The sequence below is a fragment of the Anomalospiza imberbis genome, chromosome 21 (genome assembly GCF_031753505.1).
Source record: "Anomalospiza imberbis isolate Cuckoo-Finch-1a 21T00152 chromosome 21, ASM3175350v1, whole genome shotgun sequence".
Classification (NCBI taxonomy): Eukaryota; Metazoa; Chordata; class Aves; order Passeriformes; family Viduidae; genus Anomalospiza; species Anomalospiza imberbis.
This window is the reverse complement of record NC_089701.1, coordinates 2562104-2590042: the sequence shown is the minus strand read 5'-3', so window position 1 is coordinate 2590042 and position 27939 is coordinate 2562104. Positions and strand designations below refer to the sequence as shown.

General features: G+C 52.0%; 1 protein-coding gene across 4 annotated transcripts in view; it reads right to left on the bottom strand.

Annotated features, from left to right (window-relative positions):
• GPSM1 (G protein signaling modulator 1) overlaps nucleotides 1–27939 on the bottom strand; it is a 102989-nt gene that overhangs the window by 21926 nt on the left and 53124 nt on the right. For 2 of the 4 annotated variants that reach the window (XM_068211050.1, XM_068211051.1), the window contains exons 1-10: nucleotides 22051–22238; nucleotides 21424–21645; nucleotides 20867–21002; nucleotides 20289–20431; nucleotides 19038–19161; nucleotides 18200–18315; nucleotides 17860–18015; nucleotides 16111–16219; nucleotides 13453–13579; nucleotides 1996–2066 (exon numbers count right to left, since the gene is read on the bottom strand). In XM_068211050.1, coding sequence (XP_068067151.1) covers nucleotides 1996–2066; nucleotides 13453–13579; nucleotides 16111–16219; nucleotides 17860–18015; nucleotides 18200–18315; nucleotides 19038–19161; nucleotides 20289–20431; nucleotides 20867–21002; nucleotides 21424–21645; nucleotides 22051–22223 — 1377 coding nt within the window. In that variant the 5' untranslated portion in view covers nucleotides 22224–22238. Of the gene's footprint in view, nucleotides 1–1995; nucleotides 2067–13452; nucleotides 13580–16110; nucleotides 16220–17859; nucleotides 18016–18199; nucleotides 18316–19037; nucleotides 19162–20288; nucleotides 20432–20866; nucleotides 21003–21423; nucleotides 21646–22050; nucleotides 22239–27939 lie in introns of those variants that run through there. The other 2 variants (XM_068211054.1, XM_068211052.1) reach the window with 1 other exon arrangement.

Here is a 27939-nt window from a genome sequence, read left to right as displayed (position 1 = left end):
TTTCGTGGAGCTCTGTTGGCTCCTACCCACAGAGCAGGAGAGGCACAGGAGCACAGTAAACGTGGGGCTCGTGCTCAGTGCTCCCACAGACACAGAAATACAGCACTGACAGCCCAGGTGTGGGGAAACAGAGGTGACAGAGATCCCAAACAGGAACACTGAGAAGAAGGAAGGACAGATTTGTTGCCATGTTGATGGCACCAGCACAGCCAGGCCAGTGTCCACATCTTAAAAAGCAGCCACAAATATAAATCAGAAGTCGAAAGTGCCTTGCAGTGCCTTGGTTGGAGCCCTCACAGTGCTCAGTGCATGACAACAGGAGAGATGACTCAATTACAGCACCTTCAGGGTGAAACCCAGCCTGGGAGAAAGAGAATTCAGTCTGGTATACAAAGGAATAAACAAGAGCTTGGGAGATGAAACCAGAGGAGATGAAATGCAGGAGTGAGAGACACACTGGAGAGAGCAGGGTGAGCAGGGAGCAGCATTCCTGCAGTGCTCCAGAACCAAGGTGGGTGCTCCTGTGCCCCAACACACAGCTCAGTGAGAGGCACTGGACAGGGGCTCCTGGAAATGTGGTACCAGGGGGGCTGTGCTGGCTTTGAAGGCATCTCTGGCAGAGACAACACCGAGAGGATGCTGGAGAGGCCAGGGTTCACTCCATGGGTTTACTCCTTACTCCTTCTCACTCCCACCACAGCACAAAGCACGGGAGCCTCTCCCAGGGCTGTAGCCCAGTGGGACAGAGCAGAGGGATTGCATCCAGAACACTCTGAAGGAGAGGTGACCTCACACCCTCCCAAGGACACTGCAGGGGGAGCAGGAGCGCTCACACCTGACCCCACAGCTCCTGCTTGCTCCATCCTCCCCACGGAACCCCTGGAATCCACGACCCTGCCTGAACTATGGAGTGGAGCTCAGCATTTACAGCAAAGAGCAGGAATCCATCAGCATGAACAGCCAGCCACACACCAGCACAGCCCTGGCCAGCCCTCGGGGCTGTGCTGCTCTGATGGGGACACTGAGCCCATGTCCCCTGACCTTGGGCACTGCTGTCCCTGCCATCGACACCCCAGAGATGGAGTCACGTTGGTGAGAGCAGGAAAAGCCAAAATAGCCATGGGGCACTGGGAGAATTGATAAAAATACATCAGGACATTTGGAATTTATTTTCCAAAGAGAGTTAATTCAGGGAGGAGCTTTTGCCTGGCCTTCCCAGTATTTACTGGGATTTTTAGGTACCTAAATGGTTTCTCAAGCCTGAGGTTGTTTCCCACTGACTGTCTACACCCACCTGCAGCTTGGGTGAGCTTCTTCTCTCTGTGACAGTTCTGTAAATGCTGTGCCTGGAAAGCACTGAGTGAATGGGGATGATTTGTGCCAAAACCATTCCAAAAAGGCAGCATGGCTGCAGGCCTGGCCACCTCCTCTGGGAACAGGCAGGGCTGAGCCCTCGGCAGCACCAGCAGGATTTTCTGAGAGGCTGAAATGATCCCTGAGGCTGGATGGGCTCAGTGCCTCCCAGCTGCTGCAGGAGCAGCCCTGGGGACACGGAGGAAACGCTGATCTGCTCAGATCTGACATTCCCAGGAGCAAAGCAATCCCTGGAGCCCCTGGAACAAACCCTGGGACAAACCCTCCTGCAGTGCTCCATCTCCCCTGTCTGCCTCTGTGTCACTCCACTGGGCTGACAGGCACTGGCAGCCACTCAGGGGCTAAGCTGCTCACGATGATCCTTCCAATAAAGGGCTGCTTTTTTCAAAAAAAAGCCCAGAAGTGACTTGTCAGCTTTGAGTGTTAAGTGCCTTTTTAGTCAGACCAGCTGTTCCTCTCCTCCAAGCTCTCTAGAAACCCTCTTTGGTTAATCCCATTGACTCCAGTGATATCTGCTAATTGCATATTTCCCTGCAAATGAAGCCAGGCAACAACAAACCAGTTGGGATCTGTGTACAGATTCCCACTCACAAATCTTTGAGGCCAGACATCTTTGCTCACCTTTTCAGAAGGGAACTTGAGGAGGTCTAAGCTGTCCATGCTGTTCCTCTGGAGTCTCTTTGGCCTGGCTCCTGCAAAACAACACTCTCACATCAGGGGGGTGTCACCAACAGCACAAATGTCACACAGAGAGAACCCAAACCACGGCAGATCCTCTGCTCTGGTTAACTGAAAGTCAAAGGGGTGGGATGATGCAGCTGTGCTGGCCTTGAGATTCAAATTTGGGTTTTTTTCTTATTGTTTTGGGTCTTTTTAAAGCACTGTCACAGGGTAGTGTGAGGTTTTGGCTATCGAGCTGCAGCCAGGTCACACCACGACCCCAATCTCAGACAAGGTCTCTGGAATTCAGGAGTTACAAACCTCACCCTAAACCACAAAAGTCATGGGACTGGCATTGAGAAAATCATAACAAATATACAATCTAATACATCTGTGGATTTTCTGCTTTATCATCATGTTTTTAGCTGAAAGAATGTTTCTGGGACTCAACTTTGAGCTTTTCTCTATAGTCACAGAGGCTGGAAAACTAAGTGAAGGAGCAAATATTTTCTAACTATCATAGGCCCAGCCTTAAGGGGAACAAAATCTTGCCTTGAACCTGAAAGAGGAATCAAAACTTGGCAGGACTTAAGATATTTATTTCAGATTTCATAAGATTTTGATGTTTGATTCCAACAACAACAGAGTGGGTGAAACACAGTTCAGCTCTGACTGCTGGCTTACAAACCCTCTTCACCTCCACAGTCTCGCTTCAGACTCCTTCCTGCTACTCTTGCCTTGCTGACGAACAGCCAGGATGTGCCAAAAGGCCCTGGGATGCTTTCACCATAGCTGGGAAAGCTTCTGCCCTTCTCTGATGGCTCCTGATCCCCACGTGACACCCCACTCCAGCAGCACCACACAGGGCTGAGCCCAAAACTCTGCACTCAGGGTCCTGTGACACCTTCCAAGCTCGAGGGGAAATCCTGGGGGAGGAATGATCCCTGTGCTGAGCCCTGAGAACGGAAACCACGGAGCTCTGTGTGCTTCCTGCAGCAGCCAACTCCCCAAACCCCACCATTCCTCAGCTCCCCCAGCCCAGCAGCACCAGGGCCCCTCTGAGCTCAGGGGGCCACAGAGCTGCTCACTGGGCAAACCTAACAGAGAGCAGGCACAAAATTCACAGATCAAGGCTGGCTGAAAGCAGAGCATGGGGATTAAATGGAAAAAGCCCCAGGGAATGCTGCAGCAGCACATCCAGCTCAGCCAGGGCTCCAGATGCCACCACAGCTGGATCCAAACTGCAGCAACTCCAAGGACAGCACTGCTTTGAAAGGCTCAGCTTCACAGGATACAAGCTCAGATCAGCTGGGACCTCACCAAGGGTCACAAACACACATCACAGCTCGGCCACGAGTGACCTGAAGCTGATGTCTGTGCCCCTCACCATCCTGAAGGGATTTACTGCTTGCAGCCATAAAGACTCCAATCAGCAAAACACTGCTGCACATTTCTGCCTCTCTCCTCCAAAAAGCACACCAGCACCAGCTTTGTTTTAAGGTGATTCATTACCAGGCTCTGAGTTCAGGGGGACTGACATCAGGGCTGGAGGTGGAGAACAGACACTGAACACCCAGGAGAGCGAGGAGCACACGTCACGAGGAGCAGTCGGCGTTCCCACCAAACCCATCCCCTTCCACACAAAGCCAGGGACCCACCTGGCAGCAGCTCAGAGCATTTGTGTTGGAAAAGGCCTCCAAGATCTCAAACCCAACCAATTCCCACCCTGTAAACCAGATCTGAGCACCAAGTGCCACGTCCAGTCACTCCTTGAACACCTCCAGGGGTGGTGGCTCCCTGGGCAGCCCCTTCTCATGCCCAGCAACCCCATCCCTGAAGAAAACTCCCTTTGCCCCACCACATTCCCGCCACCCTCAGCGTGGAGGAGATGGCTGTGAGATGGGAGAAGGACTTTTGGGTGCTGCCACGTCGCTCAGGCAGGAGGGGAAAGCAGTGCTGGGTTGCTCCCAGGGGCTCCCAGTTACACCCTCTGGACACTGCTACAGCTGCTCGTGGCTTCCCTCAGAACAACCTACAGCAGCAAGGTGGATCTGGAGTAAAAGTCACCTACAAACACCCAACCAGAGGCACATGTGGGTTTCAGAGGCGAGCCCAGCCCCTGGAAGTGAGCGTGCGTCACGGCTCTGTTTAACAGCCACTTCCAGGAAAGCAAGAAAGCAGCAAAGTGTGCCCAGTTAGATAAACACACATCATTTCCAGCTGTCTAAAGAGTCATTAATTACACACCTCCGTCCTCAGGTGCTTTTGTGTGTTCCCAGAGCACTGAACTGCTGGCCAGCAGCCATTAATCTCCAGGCAGAGAAAACCTGCCTGCTGTTAATGTAATAGACACAGGCAGCTGAGTCTACCCCAGCAGAACAACTCATCTTTTTCTCTTGCTCTGATGCTGGTGGCTCTCCACGACTGTGTGGGGTTTGCACACACTTGAGCTGAGAGAGGAAGAAGTTCAGAATTACAAAAAACTTCACCCAACTCAGCTGTTTCTTCCAGAAATCCCAGCCAGTGCTGGGGGCACTGTCCCCACTCACCACCACTAAAACAAGCAGCATTAAGGGGGTCCCTATCACCCAGGGCTACAAGAAACTGGATCCACACCAGCAGCAACTCCCACCAGACGTGTGGGAGCTTCTCCCCTTCTCATCCCACACGTCCTCATGCACCTTCCAGGAGAGCAGAGCTTTCCATACTCACAAGTGTCCCACGGCAGGAGTCCCGCTATCCTTCCGTCTCCATTCCCTCAGATGGCTCCAGATGGAACTTGCAGCCTCTCCCAACTTATTTTCCCCAAAAATACCTGTAGCACCACTTAATGCTCAGCCAAAGCTGAGCTCTGCCTCCTCCTCGGGGCTGATCCACAGCAGCAGCTGGGGATGTGAAGGATTGAGCAGCTGAAAACCCAGGTCTGCTCCTCTGGAAGGTTTTATTTCTACCCAGCATTTATTGGCATGTTTACCAAGCCTGCTGCAGAGAAATGGAAAACCTCAGGGACCTTTCTAAATGCTCTCTCTGTCTTGGAGGTTTACTGAGGTCTCAAAGAGAGCAAGTTGAAACCTTCTTGTGAACATCAGCTGAGCAACGCTCCTGACTGGCTGCATTCATGCCCTGTTTTCCTGGAGCTCCTGGGATGTTGCTCTTTTCAGGGGTGTTGTTCCTTTTTTAAATATTTTTTTTCAAAATCTCTTCCTCCTCCCCATCTATGATCTCAACAGCACCATGAACCGAGGAGATTTTTAAATTTTTTTTTCAACTTTTTGCTTTTGCAGTTTGGCTGCTGAGGTGAGTTTAACGGTTTTCACATCCTCGTCTTTAATCTGCAGCCACGGAGAACACAAGGAAGGCTCATCAAGGATGGTGATGGGATCGTCTCATGGAAAGGAGCACTAGGGCAAGCTGGGCAGACAGAGCTTTGTTCCTGCATGGACAGGCTCCATCTCCAAGAGATTGCGGTTGACAAGATCGAGCTGAACACGTGTAGCAGCGACTCGGGGAGGCCTGGCAGGAGCTCTCATCAGGCTGGCATGTGCTTTGATAAGCCCCAGCTCTGCCCCCTCTCCCACAGCTCCGGGAGCTGCTGCCTCCCTCCTGGAGCAGCCCCCACCCCCCACCCCAGACACAGCAGCAGTTCTATATTTGCAGCTGGAGCAGGCTGGATCCCTCTGGGAGGCAGAATTCAACCTGACAGGGGACTCCATGGAAAAGCAACAGGGAAAGGTTGTGGAGCCAGCATCAGCCCCCGCTGCCTGCAGCACTCCTGGGCGAGCAGCCCCACAGAACACGGGCTGGGCACCCCAAACAACACAACAAATCCCACATCAGGGCCTGCTGTAGTCTCGTGAAAAGGTCATTTCCCCCTGTACCTGCATTCACCAAGAGAGTGACTTGGCTTTTGGGCGAGCTCTCTCAGCCCTGGACAGCGCCTCCCTCCCTGTACCCGAACCTTGAACCTGGCAGACAACTCTAAATACTGCTCAAGATAATTACATCAGAGCAGCCAAGCCCGTTGTTTGGGGTGGAATGCTGGTCTGGAAACCCTTCCCAGCCCTGAAGTGACAGTGGAGATACGGTCCAGTGCTCCCAGAGCATCTCAAATCATACACTGCTGACATCTAATCAGGGGAGCTCTGTCAGCCTCGTGCTCCATTATTACAGCAAAGCTCTTGAAGAGGGAAGGGGGAGGGGGAAAACAAGCACAGCAGCAGGAAAAGAAAGAAGGAAGAAAAAAAAGCAGCATCCTCCAGTAGGACAAGCATCTCATTTAAGGCTTTAATTAGTCTTCAAACACATAATGGGTTCTGGCACTATAAATCCACTTGACCTCTATTATTGTCAGCACTCGCCTGATAAATGGTGGCATTTGTTTTCCCAGTCACCACTGGGGTAGAACAATACTTTTCCCTAAATAGAGAAAGCAAATAATATCAGTTATTTACCATGACTGGGCCATAAAATGCTGGTGCCAAGCTGCTGTGTGCCCATCCATGGGAAGGACCATCTGCTCTGCCTGGTCCTGCAGGCAGGGAGGGACCAGGGAATCCCAACAGCTCTGGGTCCTTCTGTGTCTGAGCATACAGAACTGGGAACCACCAGGACAGGAAGGATCCCTGCTCTGCTGGGAGGCACTGATGAGCTCTAGCCAGAGCAAAATCTCAGCTTCCCAACAGGCCCTGAGCACAACAAAGCTCTGCTCCACAACAAGAATCCTGCAGTTTTCTCTTCTGTGGCAAAACTGTTCCTTTACAAAAGCTGCACACAATATGTGGCAATACAGAGAAGTTCCCTTTGCATCAAGATGCTCGTCTGGCTGATCTGGCAGAAGATGCTCTGTGTTTGTGTCCCCCCAGCTCTGCATCTCCTCAATCCAGTCTGACAGCTGAGCAACGGGCTGAAAATAACAGAAATAACAAATAACAGCAGTGCTGCACATCCACACAGCACCCAGAGCCCTGGGGCATTTGCTGACTGCACTCGGGGTGAGCAGCTGGCACAGAGGCTCCTCGGATGGGGAGAGGGAATGAGGAGATGCTCTGGATCACTGGCCATAGAGCCCTCACAGTCACATGGAAAAAGAGTCCTCCTTGCAGGTAGAAGTGGCACAAGGGAGCTACTTTTTTTCTTACTTGTTATTTATTTACTCCCCTAGTACGAGCAAACTCAAATTAGGAAAGCTGCAGTCTTGGAATACAAGGGGATCTTATCTGTAGTATTACAACTCTGGAGTAATTGCTGTGGTGTTGGGCACATCTTTGATTTCAGTTTTGCCCCAAATGTGCAATAGGGATTAGCCTTTCTCTAACCAAGGGTGATTTGCAAATAAAACATCGGCAATTTGGGTCAAAGAATGACATATTTAGGAGGGATATTTGCAGAAAACACAGAGCACCCAGCACTGAAACACTTGCCAAAGAGTAGCCTGGAGGCGGTGGGAAGGTTGGGCCGTGTCAGGCACAGCTCCTGTAACCCCCCCAGGCAATCTCTGCTTCAGAGGAACAGCTGTGGGGACAGAAGGATCTTTTGGGAGATCAGCTGAGCTGGGTGGAGCGGGCTGGGAGGAGGCTCATAACCCCAGGGCTAATTCAACAGAGGTGTGATGGACTTGGCAGCCACACCTGGCTTGCTTCTGAGGGCAGGACTTTCCCTCCAGGATACAGCAGAGTCTCAGGAGCTCCCATCATCCATTATCAGCTGGTGTTGAGCAAGCAGAGATCAAAACCAGGGCTTAGCTAGAAAGTGACACACAATAATTAACAGGGGCAACATCTCCAGCAGCCAGACAAGCCCAAGGACACGATTTTGTCCTCCAGACTGACTCAGGGAGGGCAGAGAAGGAGCAAGCACGTGCCAGCTTAGCAGTCATCAAACACCCACTGTAAAATCCTCTAAACAAGACGGGGAATGTCCTTGCTCCCTCCTCCTGGGTGCTGCTGTGATCAGCCACCAGCTCCCAGCAGCTCCTGGAACACGCTGCCCACGCTGGACCGGGCTCCTGAGCTCTGCCAGGGGTTTTTGCTAAGCCAAGGTTGGCTGTCCAAGGGCTTGTCCCTGCCAGGGAAGGAGGGTGCTCCTGAGGTCGCCCCAGAGATTACAGGGACTCTGCTGAGGGTCTGGCCTTGCCCTGCTCAGAGGAATGCCACAGCAGACTGTGGCTGTCCATACAGAAGGTTTTGAGGGAGAAATAGAAATTCTAGCTGGGCAAGAAAGAGAACTTCCTTCTTCTCTTTTCCTGCTCTGAGCTGCATAAAAGCTGCATACAGCAAGCAGAGGAATCTTGTTCCTAAGGGCGGTGCTGTGCTGCTGGCCCGAGCAGCACCACAGCCAGGGCACTTCCCACCCAGCAGCTACCAAGGGAAACTGTCCGGGGAAGGTGCACTCAGGAACCAGACAGCACAGCAGAGCTGGGAGTGCTGCTGGAGTCTGGAACTGCAGCCTCCCCAGAACCAGTGATTTCCAAAAACCTCCCCACAACAAGAGATTTCATCTTGAATGGATGGCTTTGCCACAAGCCACGTTGTGCCTTCTCTGCCACAGGCTTCAAGAATTGGCCTGTTCCTCATCCTCTTTTCCAGTGCTTGCCACCTCCCCTGGCATCAAGATAAAACAAATTTCAGTAGCACAACATCATCTTCTCCAGTCCTGGAGCATTTCCTCTGCTGTGAGCCAAGAACTCCTGCTGTATTTTACACTGATGCTGGGAAGGAGGCTCATGTACACAGCAGGATGAGAGAGGAACGTTAAATACTTGGGAAGAGTATTTTAAAACTTCCTAAAGCCAATACTGGGGCAGTCTGAAGTGAGTGCTAAATTACTGAGTTTAAAATCCAAATGACTCAGAGGTTCATCCCCCCCACCAGTGCTGCTGGAATGACTTCACAGCTGTAACAGCAGAGGATTTAGAAAAAACTCATTATAAAGAAGAGGCATCCTTGAGAAGTCCTGAATCTTCACTGCAGAATCCCTGTGTGGAAGCAGCTCTCCGGTCCTTCCTGCCCTGCTCCCTGAAGGGCCACCACCGACAGGTCTTTTGGACACCTTCCTGCAGGCACATGGGAATACCTGCCCCAGCTCTCCTTGTGAGCACCTGCTGGAGCCCAACAAAGCCACCAGACCACCAATCCTTCCTTCCACTTGGCCAAAAGCCACTCTGCTTCTGCAGCACCTCATCCTTCACCCCCTGTCAGCAGGTACAATTAACCAGCACAGCCTCAGGCTTTCATTTTCACAACGGAAAAAAAAAAAAAAAGGCTGAGCTGCAGCCCATCAGCTCCCGGGAAAAATCAAATAGAGCTGAGGATATTTAACATTAAGCACTTTCAATTGCTGCACTTACTCAGTGTGACTGGTAGGGACTGGGCAGGTTCCGTGCTGGGGATGTGACCCCGACTCTGCCCCAGGAAAGGCAAATGCTTCCCAGACAGTGAAATCACAGCCTGAGGGAGCAGGGCTGGCCCACTGTCAGCAAGATGCTGCTCTCACACGGCCACATCCCTCAGCTGACACTTTTCTGCAGGAAGATTGAGCAAACTACAGGGAAGGAACATCCCTGTGGCTGGGCAGCATCCCAGCCCCAGGCACAGGCTGGCAGGGGGAGCAGCATCACCACCTCCCTGCTTGCATCAGCAGAGGGATGGTCAATCCTGCCTGGTTTATCAGCCCTAAACACTTTTTAGGTACTTCAAAGATATTTAAAGCAGGCAAACAATCAAAAACAAACAGGCTGGAAAACATAAAAGCAGATTTTTTTCTATTCCAGCCTGATTGATGTAAGGGTTCAAAGATTCCTGTGAAGAGATGAGCTCAAAACTGCATTGAGTATGCAGAGCCCCACAATCAAAGCCCCACAGAGCTGAGCAGTGCTCAGGAAGGAGTGGGGTGTTGTGTCCACTGCAGAACACAACCTGAAGCAGGGCTGCCTCACACAGGGATGAGCAATCCCAGCGTGGAGCCTCTGGAGCACCAAACAAGCAGGGCAGCCCCGTGCCTACCATTTCTCAGCAGGAGATCAGCAGAGGGGGGAAGCCAGGCTCATTCTTTGACCCACACTGACAAGGCTTTACCTGCAAATGAGCCTTATTCCAGCCCTGGTTAGAGAAAAGCTGATGCCCGTTGCACGTGTGTGGGGGGGAACCGGAATCAAAGACGTGCCCAACATCACAGCAATAACTCAGAGCTGTAAGACCACCTTGTACTCCAGCACTGCACTGGGTTTGCTGCCAGTCAGGCCCAGGGCTGAGTCCTGCCCTGCTCTCAGAGCAAGCACAGCAGGGCAGTGGTGTCTGTGCTCTGCAAACAGCAGAACCCTGCCAGCAGCCAGCTCTGGAAGCATCCCCATGCCAACGCCTCCTGCAACACCTGCAGCCCTCCCCACGCACTCCCAGCTGCCAGCAGAGGTTCTTTCGTGTCTCCTGACTCTGCTGCTGCCAGCAGTGATGGCTGAGGCTGATGAGCTGCTGAAAGCAGAAGAAAAGCAGCCCGGTGCCAGTTCTCACTGTGGAGAGAACTGAGGGGGGCCAGGGCTCCTGTCTGTCTCCAGCCCGTGGGTGCTGGGGCATCCCTGTCCCTGTGCTCCCCTCCCAGCTGGCAGGATCCCAGAGGATCGGCAGCATCCCCAAACTGATTCCTCCACCCAGGCAGGGACCAGGAAGGGTCAGCCTGGTGCTCTCAGTCCACACTGGCAACTCTGCTCCTCACAGAGCAGATCTGCAGCTTCATCTCATCTGGAAAAGGGCACCAGTGCTGTCTGGCTGCACCCCAGGACATCTCCCAGTGCTGACTCTCACCCTGGTTGCCTTCACCCCTAAAAACAACCCCGTGGAGCCACAGAAAAGTCCTTCACTTCTCTCCAAAGGCAAAGCCTACTAGTACTCAACTCTTAGCTTGCAGTGTGTAGAAGAGAAGGAGACTTATTCAGGGCCACATTTTTGGTTGTTTGGAGAAGCAAACCCAGCCCCTGTTTATTTACTTCATGTTCCAGCTCCTCTCCAGCTTCCTTCAGTTTGTTGCTTTAAGCTCTCTGTGTTTGCCTTTCTCAACAAGGTCGCTGCTTTCACAGGACTTCAGCACTGCCCCACTTCCCTGGCCTCCAGCTTTGTCTTCTGACATCCAAATACTCTCAGAATATTAATTAAAATCATCAAGAGCTCAGCAAGGGGAGCCAGAACAGCAGAGGGAAACATCAGGCACTCCTTCCACCCCCAGAGCCCAGGGAAGGGCATTGACCAAGAAGTAACCTGTGAAGGACACCACAGTGAAAACCTGGCTCAGCCTTTGCTAGGAAGCTTTACTGTACCTGCTTGATGAAACTGATGTGTTTTATCACCTTTGCCTAATCAGAGGATTTTAGCATCTTTAGGAATATGCAGCCATTTTGTAACCTTAAGCAGGAAAAAGCATCTGAATGGAAAAAGAAAAAAATTGAAAGCTCTCCTCACCATGAGATTTGTCAACACCAAAAGGCACGGCTGGTTCAAAAGCCAACTCAAATCTCAACTCTCTCACCTGCTTCCTATTACAGAAACAGATGTTCCTCTGGCTGTAAATTGCTGCTATTAATAATATAAATAATTATGCTCTTCTAATCATTTAATAGGTGCACAGGAGGGTACCAAAATTTCTGGCAGTCGTTAAATACATCTCCCTCCCCTCAAGGGCTCAGAGACACATTGGTGGCCTCTCATCCTCCGTTGAAGTTTGGAATAAGAGAGCTGAAAAGGATAAAAGCTAAGGAGAAATCAAGGAGTCAGGCTCCTCTCCACAGGCTGTGCCCTCTGCACATCCCCCTGTGACAGGGCCAGCCCCTTCCCCACCTGTAAAGCACTGAGAGCTCAGCCAGGTGTGACCTCACACTCCCTCCCCCGGGCCCCAGCCCACCAACACAGAGCTGATTTTTACCTCCCCAGCAGATTCCCAGGACCTGGAGAGGGGAAAACTGCTCTCAAGATCCTTCTCTCCCTGCACTGCAAATCCCAATTGTTTGCTGGTGTTCCTCCCAAGAACACTTTGTCCTTCTCTCAACAAACAGCCCCAGCCTTGGGAATGTGAGCAAGAGCACCACGGATTAATGGGGTCACTGCAACCTCCAGAGCTCTGACTGCAGCTGCTCAGCCCTTTCCCATCCCCCAGGGATCACACACACAGACCTGCACGGTCTGCCTCTGTCAGAAACATCACTGCTGGCTCCAGATGTTAACACAGCACATCTGGATCTCCAGAGGGCACTGAGCAGCCACATCCACACTTCCTTTCACCCAGACACTGCACCAACGTTGAGGTTCCTTTCCTCTCCCCCTTTCACAACAAAGTGACCTGCCAGGAGGAAGCCCCTGAGGAGATGCCAGGAATGAGTTCGGCAGGAGTTACAAGAGGAGATGAGGTGCAAAGGGAGCCTGGGGAAGCTGCTGTGGCCCCCACAGCATCTGAGGCAACAGCTCAGCTCCAGTGGGGCACGGCAGGGCACGCTGGCTCCCTCACCACACCTCTGTTTGCCAGGAGAAGCTCCAGCACTGACGCAGCAGGTTATCAATACCTGATCAACACAGGGCACACAGGCACAGCCAGCCTCTCCTTCCCCTCCCAGGGCACGGCGCCTCATCCCCAGCATCATCCCCTCCACGTCAGTGCCACCACCAGGGCGATGTGCCCGTGCCACAAGGTCATATTTAATCAGTGCACACCTCCTGGCATGCAGTGTGTGTGATTAATGAGTGCCCCAGCACGGAGCTGCCAGCTGGAAGTGCCCGTGCCAGGCACCCACCCGTGCCTGCAGCGGGCAGCTCCAGGACAGTCCCCAAGTCAGGCTGGCAGCCCTGTGGTGACCTGTCTGTGCTACCCTGCTCCCTGGCAGCACAGGCAGAGTGACCCAGAGCCCAGTAAAGCCACCCTGGCTGCTGGGACCAAGTGTTGCCACATCTTGTCTCCACGTTCAGCACTGCTGCAGGTGTTCCAAGGGCGAGATGTCACCCAGTGTGTGCTGATGGTCCCAACCTGCCTCCAGCCCCTGCCCTGGGCTTGTTACTGGGTGCTAATCAGAGCAAGAGCAGCCAAAAATCCCTGCCAGTCACTCCTGAAAGCCTCAGGTATCAGTCAAATCAGAGAAAAGAGCCCTGCAGAGCTTTAAAAGATACAAAAGCTGGTTTGCTGCATGGCATGTGGAATTTCATTTCCAATGCAGATTAATTCCATTAACTCCTTCTGTGCCCTTTTTCGGGGATCCTTCCCTGCCTTTGCAGCTTGTGGAAAGCACAGAGCAAACCCATCACAGTCCCCTTTGTGGTGAAGGCACTCACTCCACAGCCTTATTCTGCCCTAGCATTTGTATTTCCTGCCCACCTGCAAACGCCTTCCCCTCCCCACACCACGTAATTCCTGAGACTTCCCAACGCCACCGAAATCCCAGGAGCTCACCTTGTGCCTCGTAGCCAGAGTAGGGATGAGCTGCACCCACGTCCTCCTCCCCGGGGCCCAGGCCAAGGGCTGCCCTGAGCTGGGCCATGTTCACCTGGGCTGTCAGCTCCCCGCTCCTGTCCCCGATCTGCAGCAGGAAAACCAACAGGGCACTGGTTAAAGGCAAGGGGTGCTGCAAGCAAACAGCCCCCAGCCAAGGCTTTGCCAGCCTCACCCCAAAAATCAAACACAGGCAGCCAGAAGTGAGCTTGGAGACACCTGAGAGACCACACAGCTCTCCAGAACTATTCTCCAGTGATAATTTGGGAGAGGGTCTGTGCTCGCCGTGCTGCAGCTGAAAACAGATCAGTGCAAGGCACTGAGAGGGCTCAGCTCGCCCACTGCCACAGAACTGAGCCTAAACGTGCACGTCTGGGCTGTCCTGTAGCCACACATGGCTTGGCAGAGAGCCCTGGAACTCCCAGCCCCCTTCCTCAAGTATTTCCATAGTTACTGAGCACCAGACACCACGCTGCCATCAGCCACGTGGGCACACACCAGGGCCCTGAAAGCCCTTCTCTCCTGGCTCACAGCCACACAACTTCGAGTTGTTCCTAGTGATCTACCCACACAATGCTCCAAGAATTCTTTTCCAAGTCCACATTTTTCCCAATTCCCACCTCTCGCTGGCCTGAGGCCAAGGAAGCTGATGTTACATGTTTGGACGGAGATCTGTCCAACAGCTCCTGCTACTTAAAAGGAGGAGTTGTGGGACACAACACTGGATCCTCCTCGAAGTTCAGCCCAACCAGAGAATGGCTGTGCTGCACATCACCAGCAGACACAGAGGTCACCCAGAATCAGCCTCTAATCTCCAGAGGAAGAGCAGCCTGTGTGACAGAGGAAGACCTTGGCTGTTCCCCTGGAGAGGCCAGCTCCTGTTAAATGCCTGGCAACAGCTCCTTTGTGTCCCCTGCCACAGACTGCAGCGTGGAACAAACCCATAAATCCCCACGTTATTTATGACAAAGCCCCAAGCTCCAGTAAAGGGAGGCAGATCAAAGGGTTTATCACCAGGCATAAATCCCCCTGCCAATTACAGGAGATTTGCTGTTGACATCATCTCCAGAGAAATTACTATGTCCATGTTAGGTCTTACAGTGCTTGATGCTCATTTATTAAGTGCTTCCCTGACTTCCACTTATCTCAGATCATCTCCAAAGCCCTATTAACAACCAGGAACAGACAGGCAGGACAACGACCCGGGGCAGGAGCTGCCACACACACCACAGCAGAGCCCTGTTTCCTGCCCTCAGCCTCCCAGGAGCTGCACTCTGAGATGACAAAAGTACTCCAGAGCAGTGTCCTAGAGCTGGGGCAGCTTCCAGGGCTTTTATGCACATATCCTTTATTCCAATGGGATTTTGTGAGTAACCTCTGATCAACCTGCAGCAGCTTCCAGTGTGGTTACTCTGAGCTGGTTTCATTTGGAGTCAAATGCCACCATTAGGTTTTTGTTGGGAAGAAGGTGATGGGAAGTGAGTTATGAACATCAGCATGAAAAGACTGCATTCCACAAGGTTTCTCCTGACCAAAATCCTGGTGCTTGTCAAAGGGACAGTCTCTGCACTGCCCCATAATTCACGATGGGGGTCTTCATCAGCCATCTGCCACGAGGAACCCACTCCTGGCCCAGCTGGAGCCACCACCAGCACCCTGCAATGACAACACTGGGACCCCCCCATCCTGCTGGGTCTCCCCTCCACCCCCAAAGGCCCCAGGACCACCAGTGCTGATCCTCCCAGGGCCCCTCAGATGATGTCTGGCTCTGAGGACTCAGCCCCAGCCTGAGCAGAGCTGGGAAAGTCCTAAAATGTTCAGGGCCAAAGAACAGTATTTCTTCAGTGTGTCTGATAAGTATCATTAAATCTGTAATTAGGCTGCTGTGTCAGCCCTACTCAGAGATTTAGCCAACCTAATAGACAGGCAGGAGAACACCCAGCACACTTACAGATGGTGATTTCAATTAGTGCTTCAAGAGGGCAATTTCTTCATCTGGGGAAGACTAAAGAGGCCACAGCCGATTTCCTCAACACACTGAAAAGAGCAAACAATGGAATTCTGGCTTTCTGCACTTCTGAGCCACCTGAAAATGGCAGGAAAGCTGCAGAGAGCTGGACCAGGCCAAGGTGAAACCAGAGTAGCTGCACACACCACCCCCCAAAGGGGTGGCGGTGGCACAGGGCTGGCTGCAGGCTGTGTGCACCCAGGGACAGCATCCACTGCACCGGAACACTGCAGCTCCAGCTGGGCTGGAACCTCCCTGTGCTCAGCAAAGTGGGATCTTACAGACTGGAGACTGCACTGGGCTGGGTGCACAACACCTTGGCCAGCCAGTGGACAAGTCCCCAGGCCCTGTTTCACCCAGAACTTTGGTTAAGAGCAAAGTGCAGCTCACACATTTGCTGTAATAAAGGGCAAGGCTGGGAGCCTCCCATCAAAAGAGTTTTCCAGCCAAGCTCTGCAGTTCCTAAGAACACCACTGAAGCAGCACAGGGAGAAGGGCTTTCCAGAGCAGTGAGAGCAAGGAAACTGCATTAATAAAACTCCTTGGCATAAAATAGTCTTGCTCTCACCAGGGGTCACAGGTTCCCTCTAGTTTGCACCAGCTTCTCTTACCTCTTGGGAGATTTCAAGATGTTTCCTTGCAAAGTGCAAAGCCTGTCGGTGGCTCCCCAGGGACACGTAGGCATTTCCAAGGCTCCAGCAGGCTCTTCCTTCTCCCACCCTGCAGGACAGGAAACTGTCAAACCACAGAAATGCTGGGCAAAGCCCAGCAGGGCCTTTGGGAGAGCACTGACAGCCAGGCTCCCTGCTCTGCTTCCACCTCCACAGAGGTTCTACACTGGAAAATGAAGCGTGCTGGACACCCTTAAACTCTTCTTACGCTGAGCTCAGCAGGAGCTGGGGATGAACAACAGCCTGGGAAGCAGGACTGTACCCACAGGGACAAAATGTAAGCACTGCAGCAAGGGCCAGGATGGTTTGGCTTCACTGGTGAGCCCCAGCCCGAGAGGAGAAGCTGAAGCTCCTGCCCAGCTCCCACCTCACCCAGCCAGGGCTCCTCTCAGAGCTGCACAGAGGGAATGCAACATCCAGCTCTGGTCCACCAGCAGCCTGAAGCAGCAAGGAGAGAACACTGCAGGCAGGCAGCAGCTCCAGCTGAGCCCCAGCACTGCATCACCGAACACACAGCACGGAACTGCACCCAACAGAGGACAGGGACACATTTCCACGAGGTCTCCAGGGCACTGCTGCTGGTTTCCAGGGAAAGCAGGGGAATGTGGGGCCTGCCCTGTGCAGCCCAGACCCCCAGCCTGGCTCCCTGGAGCTTCAGCAGCTGTTTGCAGGAGCAGGCAGAGCCTCCTGCTCCCCAAAGCCTGCTCAGCTCTGCAAACGAGCAGATGTGGGGGGAGAAGGGATAAAAAAAGCACCTGGGGGCGCAGGGGGAGGTTCAGCATGACTGCAACTCCCTTTTCAGAGGTTTGGGCGGGTTGATCAGCATTTCACCGTTTTTCTTGTCACCCTGTTCAATACCTTCTGCTCACAGGGTGTGTTCCCAGAAATGCAGGAGCCCACAGGCCTGCACCCCCACAGCATGATTCACCCTTGGGTGGGATTGTGCCTGCCCTGAGCAGAGGCTGCCCGGGTGGTGGCACAGCTTTCCCATCCTGGTGTCCCTGCTCCATCTAGTGGAGGATACCCAGCCTCCGAGGGAATTCAGCAGCACGCTGAACGAGCTGGCTGCAAAGTCACTGCAGCTGCCAGAGGGCTCAGGATCCGAGTATCCAGGAAAAAAGAACCAACCTCTCAAAAAAAAAAAAAAAATTAAAATTTAAGAAAAATTAAAAGGCCAATCCTCCTAAATAAGGAGGAGCAAGACCAAGAAACATCATCTGCACGCTCTCTAGGCAGCATCATCTGTACATGGAGGCTTCCAGCATCAACCCACAGCAACAGGGCGAAGTGGCACATCTTGTGTGCCCTAAACACACGGCTTTTAAGGGAAATACAGCTTTTGTGAACATAAGGGAGCTCTCAAGAGGCCCTCCTGGTACAACACAGCTGCAGCCACTGGCAAGGTGCTGAGCACGATGCATCTTCTTGAACCTGATTTCACCTTTCTCGTTAGAAATCTCACTCAGCCCACACAGACACAGCACTGAGGGCACAATCTCCAGGTTTGAATGACACCAGAAAGGTGAATCAGGTCAAGTTTTTGACAGATGATTGGACTAAGGACTGGCTGCCCAGAGATTTCTAAGGACTTTCAAGCATACACATCACTGGTGCTTAACCCCAGCAAGAGAGAACTGGAAGTCAGAGAAGGGTCAGGGCTCTCCTCCCTCACCTGAGGCACTCCCTTACCTGTCTCCCAGCTCCTGTGCTATCACCAGGTGCCTCAGGTGGTATTCAATGGCTTTCTCATAGTCTTGAAGCAGTGTGCATGTGTTCCCCAGGCTGTAGCAAGCCTGGGCTTCTACTGCTTGGTCCTTGAGCTGTCTGGAGAGCTGGAGCGTTTTCCTACAGGGAACAGTGGGAACAAGAGCCCTGGTCACTGCCAGGCCACGGGGAAGTCACCCCTTGGAGCAACACCCCGCACGGCCACCACAGCAGCCCTGCCACCCCAGGTCCCTTGTCACAGCCCCTGGAGCTGGGGGTCGGCTGTGCCAGCTCAGGATGCCCAGGAGCAGCCCCTGGCACTCACTTGTAGTACTCAGCAGAGATGTCGAACCTGCCCAGGAAGATGTGGGCGTTGCCCAGGTTGCTGTAGGCTCTGCGCTCGGCGGCCTTGTCCCCAAACTCCTTGGCGATGGCCAGGCGCTGCAGCAGACACAGCTCAGTCAGCACTGACCCCCCTGCCCCACGGCAGCTTCCCCGGGCATCGCCACCCAGCCAGGTGATGAACCTGCCTGGCAGGGGTGGCTGCAGCAGGAAACCTCTCCCTCTTCTGCAGTTCGGCATCAGGAAAGGCTCTTGGAAAAGTGGGAGTGATGGGAGCATCCCAGTGCTGTCCCCCCAGCATTTAAAAACCAGAGGAGCAGTGAATTTCCACCTTCCACTGCAAGGGAACTGATACACACTGCAACAGAAGCTAAATTACATTTGATTTGGGGCAGGGACTTTGTCACCTCACCTCCCTGTAAAGCTTTGCAGAAAGTTGTTATGTTCTACAAGCAGCATTTATTCTTGATCAACAGCTCTTTCAGCAGCTTAATTAAATTCATGGCTTGCATTTATTAAAATCTAGACTGAGACAAATTAAGAGCAGAAAAAAACCTCCTTGCTAGACCCAGCTGCAATTTGCCCTTGGTTACCTCCTTTGGTTTCCAAGCCAACAGCACCCTTCCCTCAAGCTGCTCACGAGGTGCTGATGGGGGCTGGAGTAAGATTTGCTCAGTGTGAGTTGGTACAACAGGGCAGACCCTGGAGCTCACACGGGAGGGAGGAAAACAGCTGGGGGAAACATCTCCCTGTGCTTGCTGGGCTGTGGTGAGAAGGCAAGCTGCTCCCAGGCCCAGGAAGGGAGCAGAGGTGTCTCCTACCTCCTTGTGGAAGGCAATGGCCTCACTGAAGTTGCCCAGTAAGTACTGGGTGTTGCCAAGGTTGCCGTAAGCACGGCCCTGTGCAGCTCTGTCACCCAGCTCCTTCACCAGGGAGAGGTTCCTCCTGAAAGAAACCAGGGCAGAACATCCATGAGGCACAGCCCTGCAGGGGACACGGCAGGGAACTTGCAGAGAAAGGAAGGAGAGGCAGCCCTGGAGAAGGCATTTCCCTCCCAAGCACAGGTGACAGGCTGGTGACCTGTGCTGGACACCCCTGGCAGCTCAAGCCAAGGGTGCAGGTCCTGCTGCTCTGTTCCCTCAGGCCATGGGTGGCTCTGTGCAGGAATCACACCTGTGCTCACACTCCTGGTCTGATCCATCCCACATTAAATCAGAAATGGCCTCGCTGCAGCACCAGGGCCACAGGATGAGGATTTCCCTGTCCAGTTCCAGGGAGAGAGGCCAGATCCACAGTCCTGTGCCAGGGCTCCGCTCTGGGAGCCTCCTGGCATTTCTTTATCTTGTTTTTACCCCCTTTACACACACAGCACACAGAGAATGGCAGAGCACTCACCACTGGCACAAATTCACCCCCTGGCTATGCTACGTGCACCACTCCTTGGAAAAAGGGTGGTGAGCTGTTCATAGGCACTACCACATCCTCACATATGAGGGGAGAGATGTAAGATCTTATCAACTCTCTTCACTCGAAAAGCTTATTTAAAAAACTGCATCACAAAAGCAGAACTCTGAAGTACAAGGAGAAAAACACAAGCCCAAAATTCTGGTGCCAACCTTCCCATGTGGCACGCGACTGATCGTTGAAATGATTTAGGAAAAGGAAGGTTGGGACAAATGAGATAAAGTGCAGATCCTTGAGAAGAACCAGGACTTCAAAGTGACTCTTCCCTTGGGTGACAGGGATGGAAACACACAGGGATCCATCCTCACAGAGGCCAGCAGAGAGCAGCAGGGGCCACAGGAGCCAGGAGTTCAGCTCTGGCAAGCAGCAGACTGTTGCACTTCATTGCACGATCACAATTCAACCCACAGCAAGTTCTACAGAGCCAATGCCAGCGTGAATTTTAGCTCAGATTTTATAAAAGACCTTTTCTCACCTTCCTTGAGATTAATTTGCCAACACAGCTTGGCATCTCAAGGAAATATTCCTAATCTATTACAACCTGCAAATTCTCAGCCAGTGGCCCCGTTCCCTGCAGGAGAAGAGGCTGGCCAAGCTTGGATACTTACTCATAATATTCTGAAGCTTTCTGTAGTGTGTCCTTGACTTCCTGAGGCAGGTAGCCCGGGTCCTGGGCCGTGTTCCAGCATAAGTGCTTTCCCTTTGCATGGTAAACATTCCCTATATTATAGAGAGCTCTGGCTTCACCTACCTGAAGGGAGGAAGAACAGGCAACAGCAAGGTATCACACTTCACATCCCAGCATGGGCAGAGATGGGCAGAACCACAAGCCCACATTTTCCTTTCCCCTCTTTCAGAACCACAAGCTCACATTTTCCTTTCCCCTCTTTCAGGACCACAAGCCCACATTTTCCTTTCCCCTCTTTCAGGACCACAAGCCCACATTTTCCTTTCCCCTCTTTCAGAACCACAAGCCCATATTTTCCTTTCCCCTCTTTCAGAACCACAAGCCCACATTTTCTTTTCCCATCTTCACCCTCACAGCAGCAGGAGACGTGTGTTGGCAGCCAGAAGGGTGAGCTTCACCCTGCAGCTCCTTCCAAAGCCCACCTTCACCAGATCACGTTCATGACTTGCAGACAGGTTGTTTTTAAAGCCAGGAGGAATTTCCTGCTGGAACCATTACCTTGTCTCCCTGCTCCCGAGAAATGTCCAAGTGTCTCTGGCAGCAAACCACAGCTTCATCAAACTGCCCCAGGATTTTCAGGGTATTCCCAAGGTTGCCACTTGCTTTGGCTTCTCCAATTCGGTCCCCAATGGTTCTACAAGATGAAGGTGTTAAAGAGCTCAGAGACTTTTATTCACCAGCTGCTGGAGGCAGATTTAAGCTGCATCTTAGCACAGACATCTGGCTGGAGAGCTTCCCATGGGCTCCCACAATTCTGAAGGCAGATCCTTGTTCCCAATTTGCTGTTTCAGAAGTGCTCTAATGACTGCAGGTCATTCCAGGGAGTACTGGGGACAGAGGTGGACATTGCTCTTGCTCCAGGCACCCTCCTCACCCCTTTCCCCACCTCCCTGCTCTGAAGGCAGCTGTCCCATCCTAGGTGAGTCCCAGGTTCTCCACAGGACAACCACCCTCGGGGCCAGTTTGGGATGTGTATTTCTGGGTTCAGGCCCCACAGAACCTGCCCTCACTCAAGGCTGTGCCCGATGAGGACAAAGCAGTGCTGACACACTCACCTGGCCAGGGTAAGGTCGTGCTTGTGGTACAGCAGGGCCTTGGAATACTCCTTCAGGTAGAAATAGGCATTGCCCAACTGGCTGTAGATGGCACTGAGAGTCTTCAGGTCCTCTGTCCCCACCTGCACTGCTGCTTCAAAGAAGGCTGCCCCAGCTTTGAAGTCCCCAGCCTTGCACAAGCGCTCTCCTTCCAGGGCCAGCTCCAGGCAGGATGCCTCCATCCTGCCAAAAACAAGGGAATTGTTTCTAGAGGAGTGTGGCTGCAGTGCTCCCAGTCTGCTCTGCAGTGGTCACAGAGTTTGCTTCATTGCACACCTTTAATTTTCCCCTGGACTCAGAACACAGGAGCATCCAGATTCCACCTCCAAGTGGAAGGTGTCCCTGCCCAAGGCAGGGGTTTGGAATGAGATGGTCTTTAAGGTCCTTTTCAACCCAAACCATTCTAAGATTCTCTGATTTACAGACCACATCTGCAAGCAGCCAAAGGCAGCCCCTGGGCTCCCAGCAGTAACACCTGCTTTCCCTCCAGGTGTTGCAGAAGCCACATACCCAGGAATTTATACCTGGACCATTTTCCCATGGGTAACAGCAAGGCAAGCCAAGTTGTAACAGGCTTTTACCGGATACCAGAGAAAACCCTGGACTGTGCAGATTTTCTTGGCTGAGCAGCTCCCAGCACTGTGTCTGCTTTTCATTAACTCTCCTGCTGTCACGTTTTCCACAGGCACTCGGCACACTGGCCTCCAGGCCAGCTTTCCTCCCGTGCATTTTCTGACACCTTTGGCACTGGCACACTCCATGCTGTCAGAGACAGCAGTGTGAGCAGTGACACTGCTTTAAGAGAGAGAAAACACTCCCCTCTGAGTGCTCCAAGCCCTAAGTCACAGCTGTCCCTGTTAGACAGGGACATGCCCATCCCAAGCTTTCACTGGAAATGTCCTGCCTGCTGCAAAGCCAGCCCCCTTCCCAAGGGGGATGGACACAGCATGTTCCTGCTCCTCTGTCCTGATGCTTCTCTTTGCTCTTTTTCTGCTCAATTTATTTTCAAAAGTCAAACCTATCTAGGTCAAAGGTGGACATCTGCTGAGAAAAAAACAGAGCTCCCTTGTCCAGAGGCAGAACAGCAAGGGTCTGTCAGAAGATAAGAAATGCCCACAGGTGGTTTCTAGTCTGCTCTCAGTACTTGGAGGAAGTTTGTGGTACCCAGCCCAAGAGCACAACTTGCCCAGCTGCCTCCTCCTGGAGCAGTTTCCTGCTGAGCCCTGGGAGATGCTTCCCCAGAGCCTCCCAGGAGCCCCAGCCCTGCAATCAGGGGCTCTGCAGGGCAAGGACAACCTGCCCTGCACACACCAGCTCCAGGACAAAGCTCCTGCTGCTCCAGGCCTTGCTCCCACATCTCCTGCACCCCACACCAGCACCACCTCCCCTTCCACCATGGGGCACAGGGAGGTGCACGCAGGACACGTCAACCCTGACACGTTCTCCCACAAAGAGGAGCACAGTGCTTTCTCAGCTGCCAGGAAACAAAGCCAGCTCCTCCACCAGCAGCTCATGAACTGCAAGCCCATTTCCCTGGCAATCTCCCTGCTCTGGGTGGTTCCAAACACACACCACCTGGCATCCTCCAAAGCAGGACAACCACAAGGACTGCCCTAACAAAAGGAAAACAGCATAAGACCTGGTTTGAAACTCTCCCTGCAAAGACCTCTTCTGCCTCACTGCTCCTTTGTCCCCAAAGCCACCAGGGAACAAGAGGGAGAAGGGGGTTGTGAAGCAGCTCCTGCGAGCCCCCACCTCCAACTCCCACACAAACATTTCATTCCAAAGCAAAGCCCACATCTGAGTGGCTATTTTATTTATACAAGAAAGCTGCTTGTGGTGCCATTGCAGCATTTGTCCCTGCCTCAGCTTCTGTTTGACAGCAGCAATAAAAATATTAAGATGAAAAACATTTAACTTCTCTCTGCTGATCCTCTTGCCAGACCACACGAAAATTAGTAAGAATGAGTTTCTGCCTGGGGATCCCACCAAAATTTCATCAGTCCCAAGGTATGTCCATGGTTTGTAGATCCTGCATCATCATCAGGTATTGACAAACCTCTGCTGATACATCTCAAACAAAAGGAGCCTTGGGACTCAGGGAAGACAAAAAACAGCTTGTACTCAAATCAGCAGGATTAACTTCAGGCAGCTTAGTGGGGATGAATCTTGAGAGGACCTGAAATGCAGGAATGAGCCACTACCACTGGAGATAATGCTGGATTCCAGTTAGAAGTTAGCAGAGACAGAAGCAAACTAACTTGAACTCGAATTTGAACCCAAATTGAGCTCAAATTTCAACCCAAACAAAACTCTTTCCAATATCCAGGTTGTCTTTGAGGAATTGAGTTCACCAGCTGTAAATAGTCCAAAAAAACTGGGGTGGAGGCCAATTTCCCAAATTCATGGCATTGCTGTACAGCTTGTGTGGAATTTTTTGGGGGATTTTAAGAGCTTGAACTGAAGGTTCCCATTCCCACAGCAACATAACCCAGGTATACATCGCAGGGGTGGGACCATATCTGCCACACCCCAAAGTGAATTTTGTGCCCCAGAGCCCACTTTGTGACCCACTCACACTCTGGGGGTGCTTTCCTGGTGTTCCCATGGTAACTGTCCAGGCACAAGGCAGTGACATGACCTTCCAGTGCACACAGCCCTTAATTAAAATCTGTTTGTCCTTGAACAGGCTGCTCTGCAGAGTATCTGCCTTATCTAATTAACATCACTGCTCAGATTGGGACCCGAGCAAACAAGAGGAAGGCACAGGAGGCTTTTCCCTGCATCCTGCTCTGCCAAGCCTTCGCTGCCTTGGACAACAAACAAGGATTGCAATCTTTAAAAGAAGCACAGCCCACTTGTAAAACCCACCTGCCCTCCAGAGCTGCTTTTGGGAAGCACCTCTGCATGCAGCTCAATCACTTCAGGCTCTAAAGCATGCAGGAAAACAATGCCAAGGGCAGAGGAATCAACTAAAGGTCAAGGAACAAACTCAAGCACACTAAAATTCCACTTTAAAAAGCTTCCAAACCCACAGCTCAACTGCCCATAAAACACAGCTGAAAGGACAAACCTGGACGGGGCAGTAAAGGGAAAACAGTCAATGACAAGGTCCAAGCCCTCCCCTACCTCTTCTTCTGCCTGTGCATTTTCTGTACACCCAAAGCCACTGGCAGAGGGAAGCAGTGGGGCTGAGGCCACATATAAATGCAGTGCTCGGCCACTGATGCACTCAGCAATCAGAATTCTGCCAGGGGAATGAGTGGGCGGCACGGTGCCGGCAGATGACTTGGTCCCCATCAATGTGGCACCTGCCCGTCTCCAGCCCAGGAATGGATGTCACCTCTCACACTCATGAAGCAGAAAAGGGGGACCTTCCACCATGCAGGACAGGCAGGAGGAAACCTCTTCCCAATCCAACGTGGGCAGGGCCTCCATCCCTCCTCCTTAAGTTTTTCTTTAAAGGATAACTGATGTAAAGGCAGAAAGAGCTGAGAAAAACGGGAGGAGCAGACTTGAACAAGAATTCCCAGGGTCACCCATCACTGTCAGGCAGCAGCTAATGAGGAGCTGGAGCACAGATTGCCTTTTGCCTGCTGCAAGCTTGTTCAAAGAGCTCCACAGAAAAAAATGTGCCTCTGGAAAAGGAAAAATAGAAAGATTCTCACATATCAAATGTTTTCAGCAATTTGGAGAAGGCAGACAGTCCCAGGAGTGCTGGGGAAGCCAAGGACACTGCGAGAAATAAAGGAACAGCACAAGGTGCCACCAGTGCCATTATCAGTGATCACCATGACTGCTGTCAAACACTATAATTAGGATATTATAACTGGGTGATGATAGAGGTCCCCAGAGTGGGAACACCACACACTCAGACCTCCCAACACCCTGCTCAGGGCTGCCTTGCTCACAGCAACCTGTCACTGCTGGCAACAACTCCATCAGGGCACACAGAAAATTATCATGTCACCAGACAGAGCCTGGGGTCAGTTGTCTGCTGCCTTAAATACTGCAAATATCACAGGGCAAGAGAAACTCTTCCTGCCTGCAAGGTGAAACTGCCTTTTAAAAAAGGAGAGAAGGGAAAAGGAAAGGTATTTATAGATATTTGATTCATGTTAGTGGGGGCGATTGCAGAACTCATTCCCAATCAGACCTCGTGTAGTTCAAAACTCCAAGCTTTTAGATAGTAGGTAAGGCAGGAAAAAAATCTATCAAAACCACCAAGAGTAGTAAAAAAGTCCCCCTTAGTATTTCTATTAATTTAAGTTAGTGAAGCAACAGATTTTAGCATCTTACTTGCAATCTGATTAGGTTTTGTACAAAAATAAATCTAATTCCAGAGCGCTGGTGACAGGCAATTAAACATTTCTTCTGAACCAAAAAAGGATCAGATTTACCAGGTGCTCAGTGTAAATGCATATTCACTGCCTTAACGAACTAAATATGCATTTAAATAATTACTTTCTTTAAGGGTGTGCTGCCAGTCAATCAAGCTGGGAATTATTCCCCTTCAGCAATTTCCTCTCCCAGCCCTGCATGGCTCCTGTACCTGAGAGGGAGCTGATGGCTCTGAACCACCGGGTCCAGGTGGCCTCAGACCCTTGGGGATGTGTCCCCTCCACTGATGGGGAGTGCTCCAAATATTTTCCTTTGCCTCCCTACCTGAGGAAAGCTGTTCCGGGTCCTCCTGAGGCACAGCCCGAGTTTATTCACGGTGAATTTGGACTCATTTAGCCTCAGGCACTGCTCTTCTCTGCCTGGGGCACTCTCCCAAGGGTTTTGGACAGTTTTCCCTGTTTACTCTGCCCCAGGCAGGGTCCAGCACATCCACACCTGCCTCTCTCTCTCAAATGAGCTCCAATCTTTAAGAAAATCCCATTACTTGCTCCTAAATACAGGTGATTTCAGCTTCCTACCCTCAAATACCATCTCTTTGCCACTGCACCCATCCATCATTCAGTCCCTCTTACCCGCACTGCTCCTCTCCATCACCAACCTGGCAGGAGAATAATGAAAATACTCAATGTTTTCTCTCCCACACCCAGATCTGGTGGAATGTGGCCAGCACAGCCCCTCACTCCCCACCCACATCACATCCCCAGCACTAATCCCCTCCTGACAAGCAGGTTTCTGTCTCAAACACAGGCTGGCAGGGAAGGTGACAAACAAACCAAGATATACATGAAATGAGCCTGATGCAAACCACTTTTGGAAAAAAAAAAAAAAAAAGCTGGAAACAGCACACAGGAGCTGGTTCCCCTCCAGCCAAAGGGCAGAACCCCTGGGACACCCTGACCTACACCTCACCTCATTAGTGAGGGGAAGGAAACAAAACCTCCTGTTGAGTTGGGAGAGGAAAAGGTCAGAGATGAAACCATGAAGGTTGCACCCAGTCCTCCCCAACTTCTGAACTGGTTCCAAACATCTGGGCCAGACCCCTGCACATCTGGAGGAGAGGAGGCTCCCACTCCACACACTTCCACTGCTAGGAACATTGCAGTGAGTCCTTTCAATGACCCCCGAGCTGAAAATAACAATATCCACACTCCCTGCTGCTGGGGACGTGTTTGTTCAAGCTGGAGCTCCGGGGATTACCCAGACCGAGCGATTCTCACCGCAGGCTTTTGCTAAGGCCATGAAACAGAAAATCCAGAGGGAAAAACTCCAGGGAGTTCTGGAAGCTGCTGGGTCTGTGTGCTGGCTCCAGATTTCCTGTCCCCTCACTGATGCAGCAGCAGTGCTCCACAGTAGTCATTTCAGCTAATTGCTATCTACCATTAGCTGCAGAGTACTTACAAGGGATTCAATTCCACTGCATATTTGCTAATAAATCCCAAATAGCACTGAGGAAGACAGCTGTATTTAGCTGCCTTTACCCTCTTATTAGCAGTGCTGAATAAGACTCCGTTTCAATGGGGAATGGCTCCAACAAGCTGCGTCATTGTCAGAAATCCAAATTCAAACTCCCCACTGCCTGCTGGAAAGCAAAAGTCATCCAGCATTCCCCTGCTTACACAACCTCTGTGGCTTTGATCCTTGGGGAGCGGGGAGCAGAGGACAGATGGGAGTTATTTGCTGTTTTCAGAGCATTTTATGAAGTAGATTATGACTCTGAGTTGGTAGGTGCAGAAACTTCAACCTAAGGACTCCAGAATATTTTGCAGAGCTGCGAGGGCAGCAATTACCCCATTTTTCAAAAAGGCAGCTGAGGCTCTGGGGGAAAATTATGCCTTGCTGTGAGTCTGCTGTAGGGAATGGAAAGAAACCCAGGAGCCCTGGCTCCCAGAGCCTCTTCCAGGCCCTCCCTCCCTCCCAAGGGCCAAGGGGAATGAGGTGCAGCACCTTCCATCCAGGCAGGGATGCTCCCAGCTCAGCACCACGCCAAACAACCGCTGAAGATGCCCAAAGAAAAGCCCTCAACTCCAGGAGCTGAAGAGATCCCTGACCTGCAGAAACCTGACCCACACCTGGGTT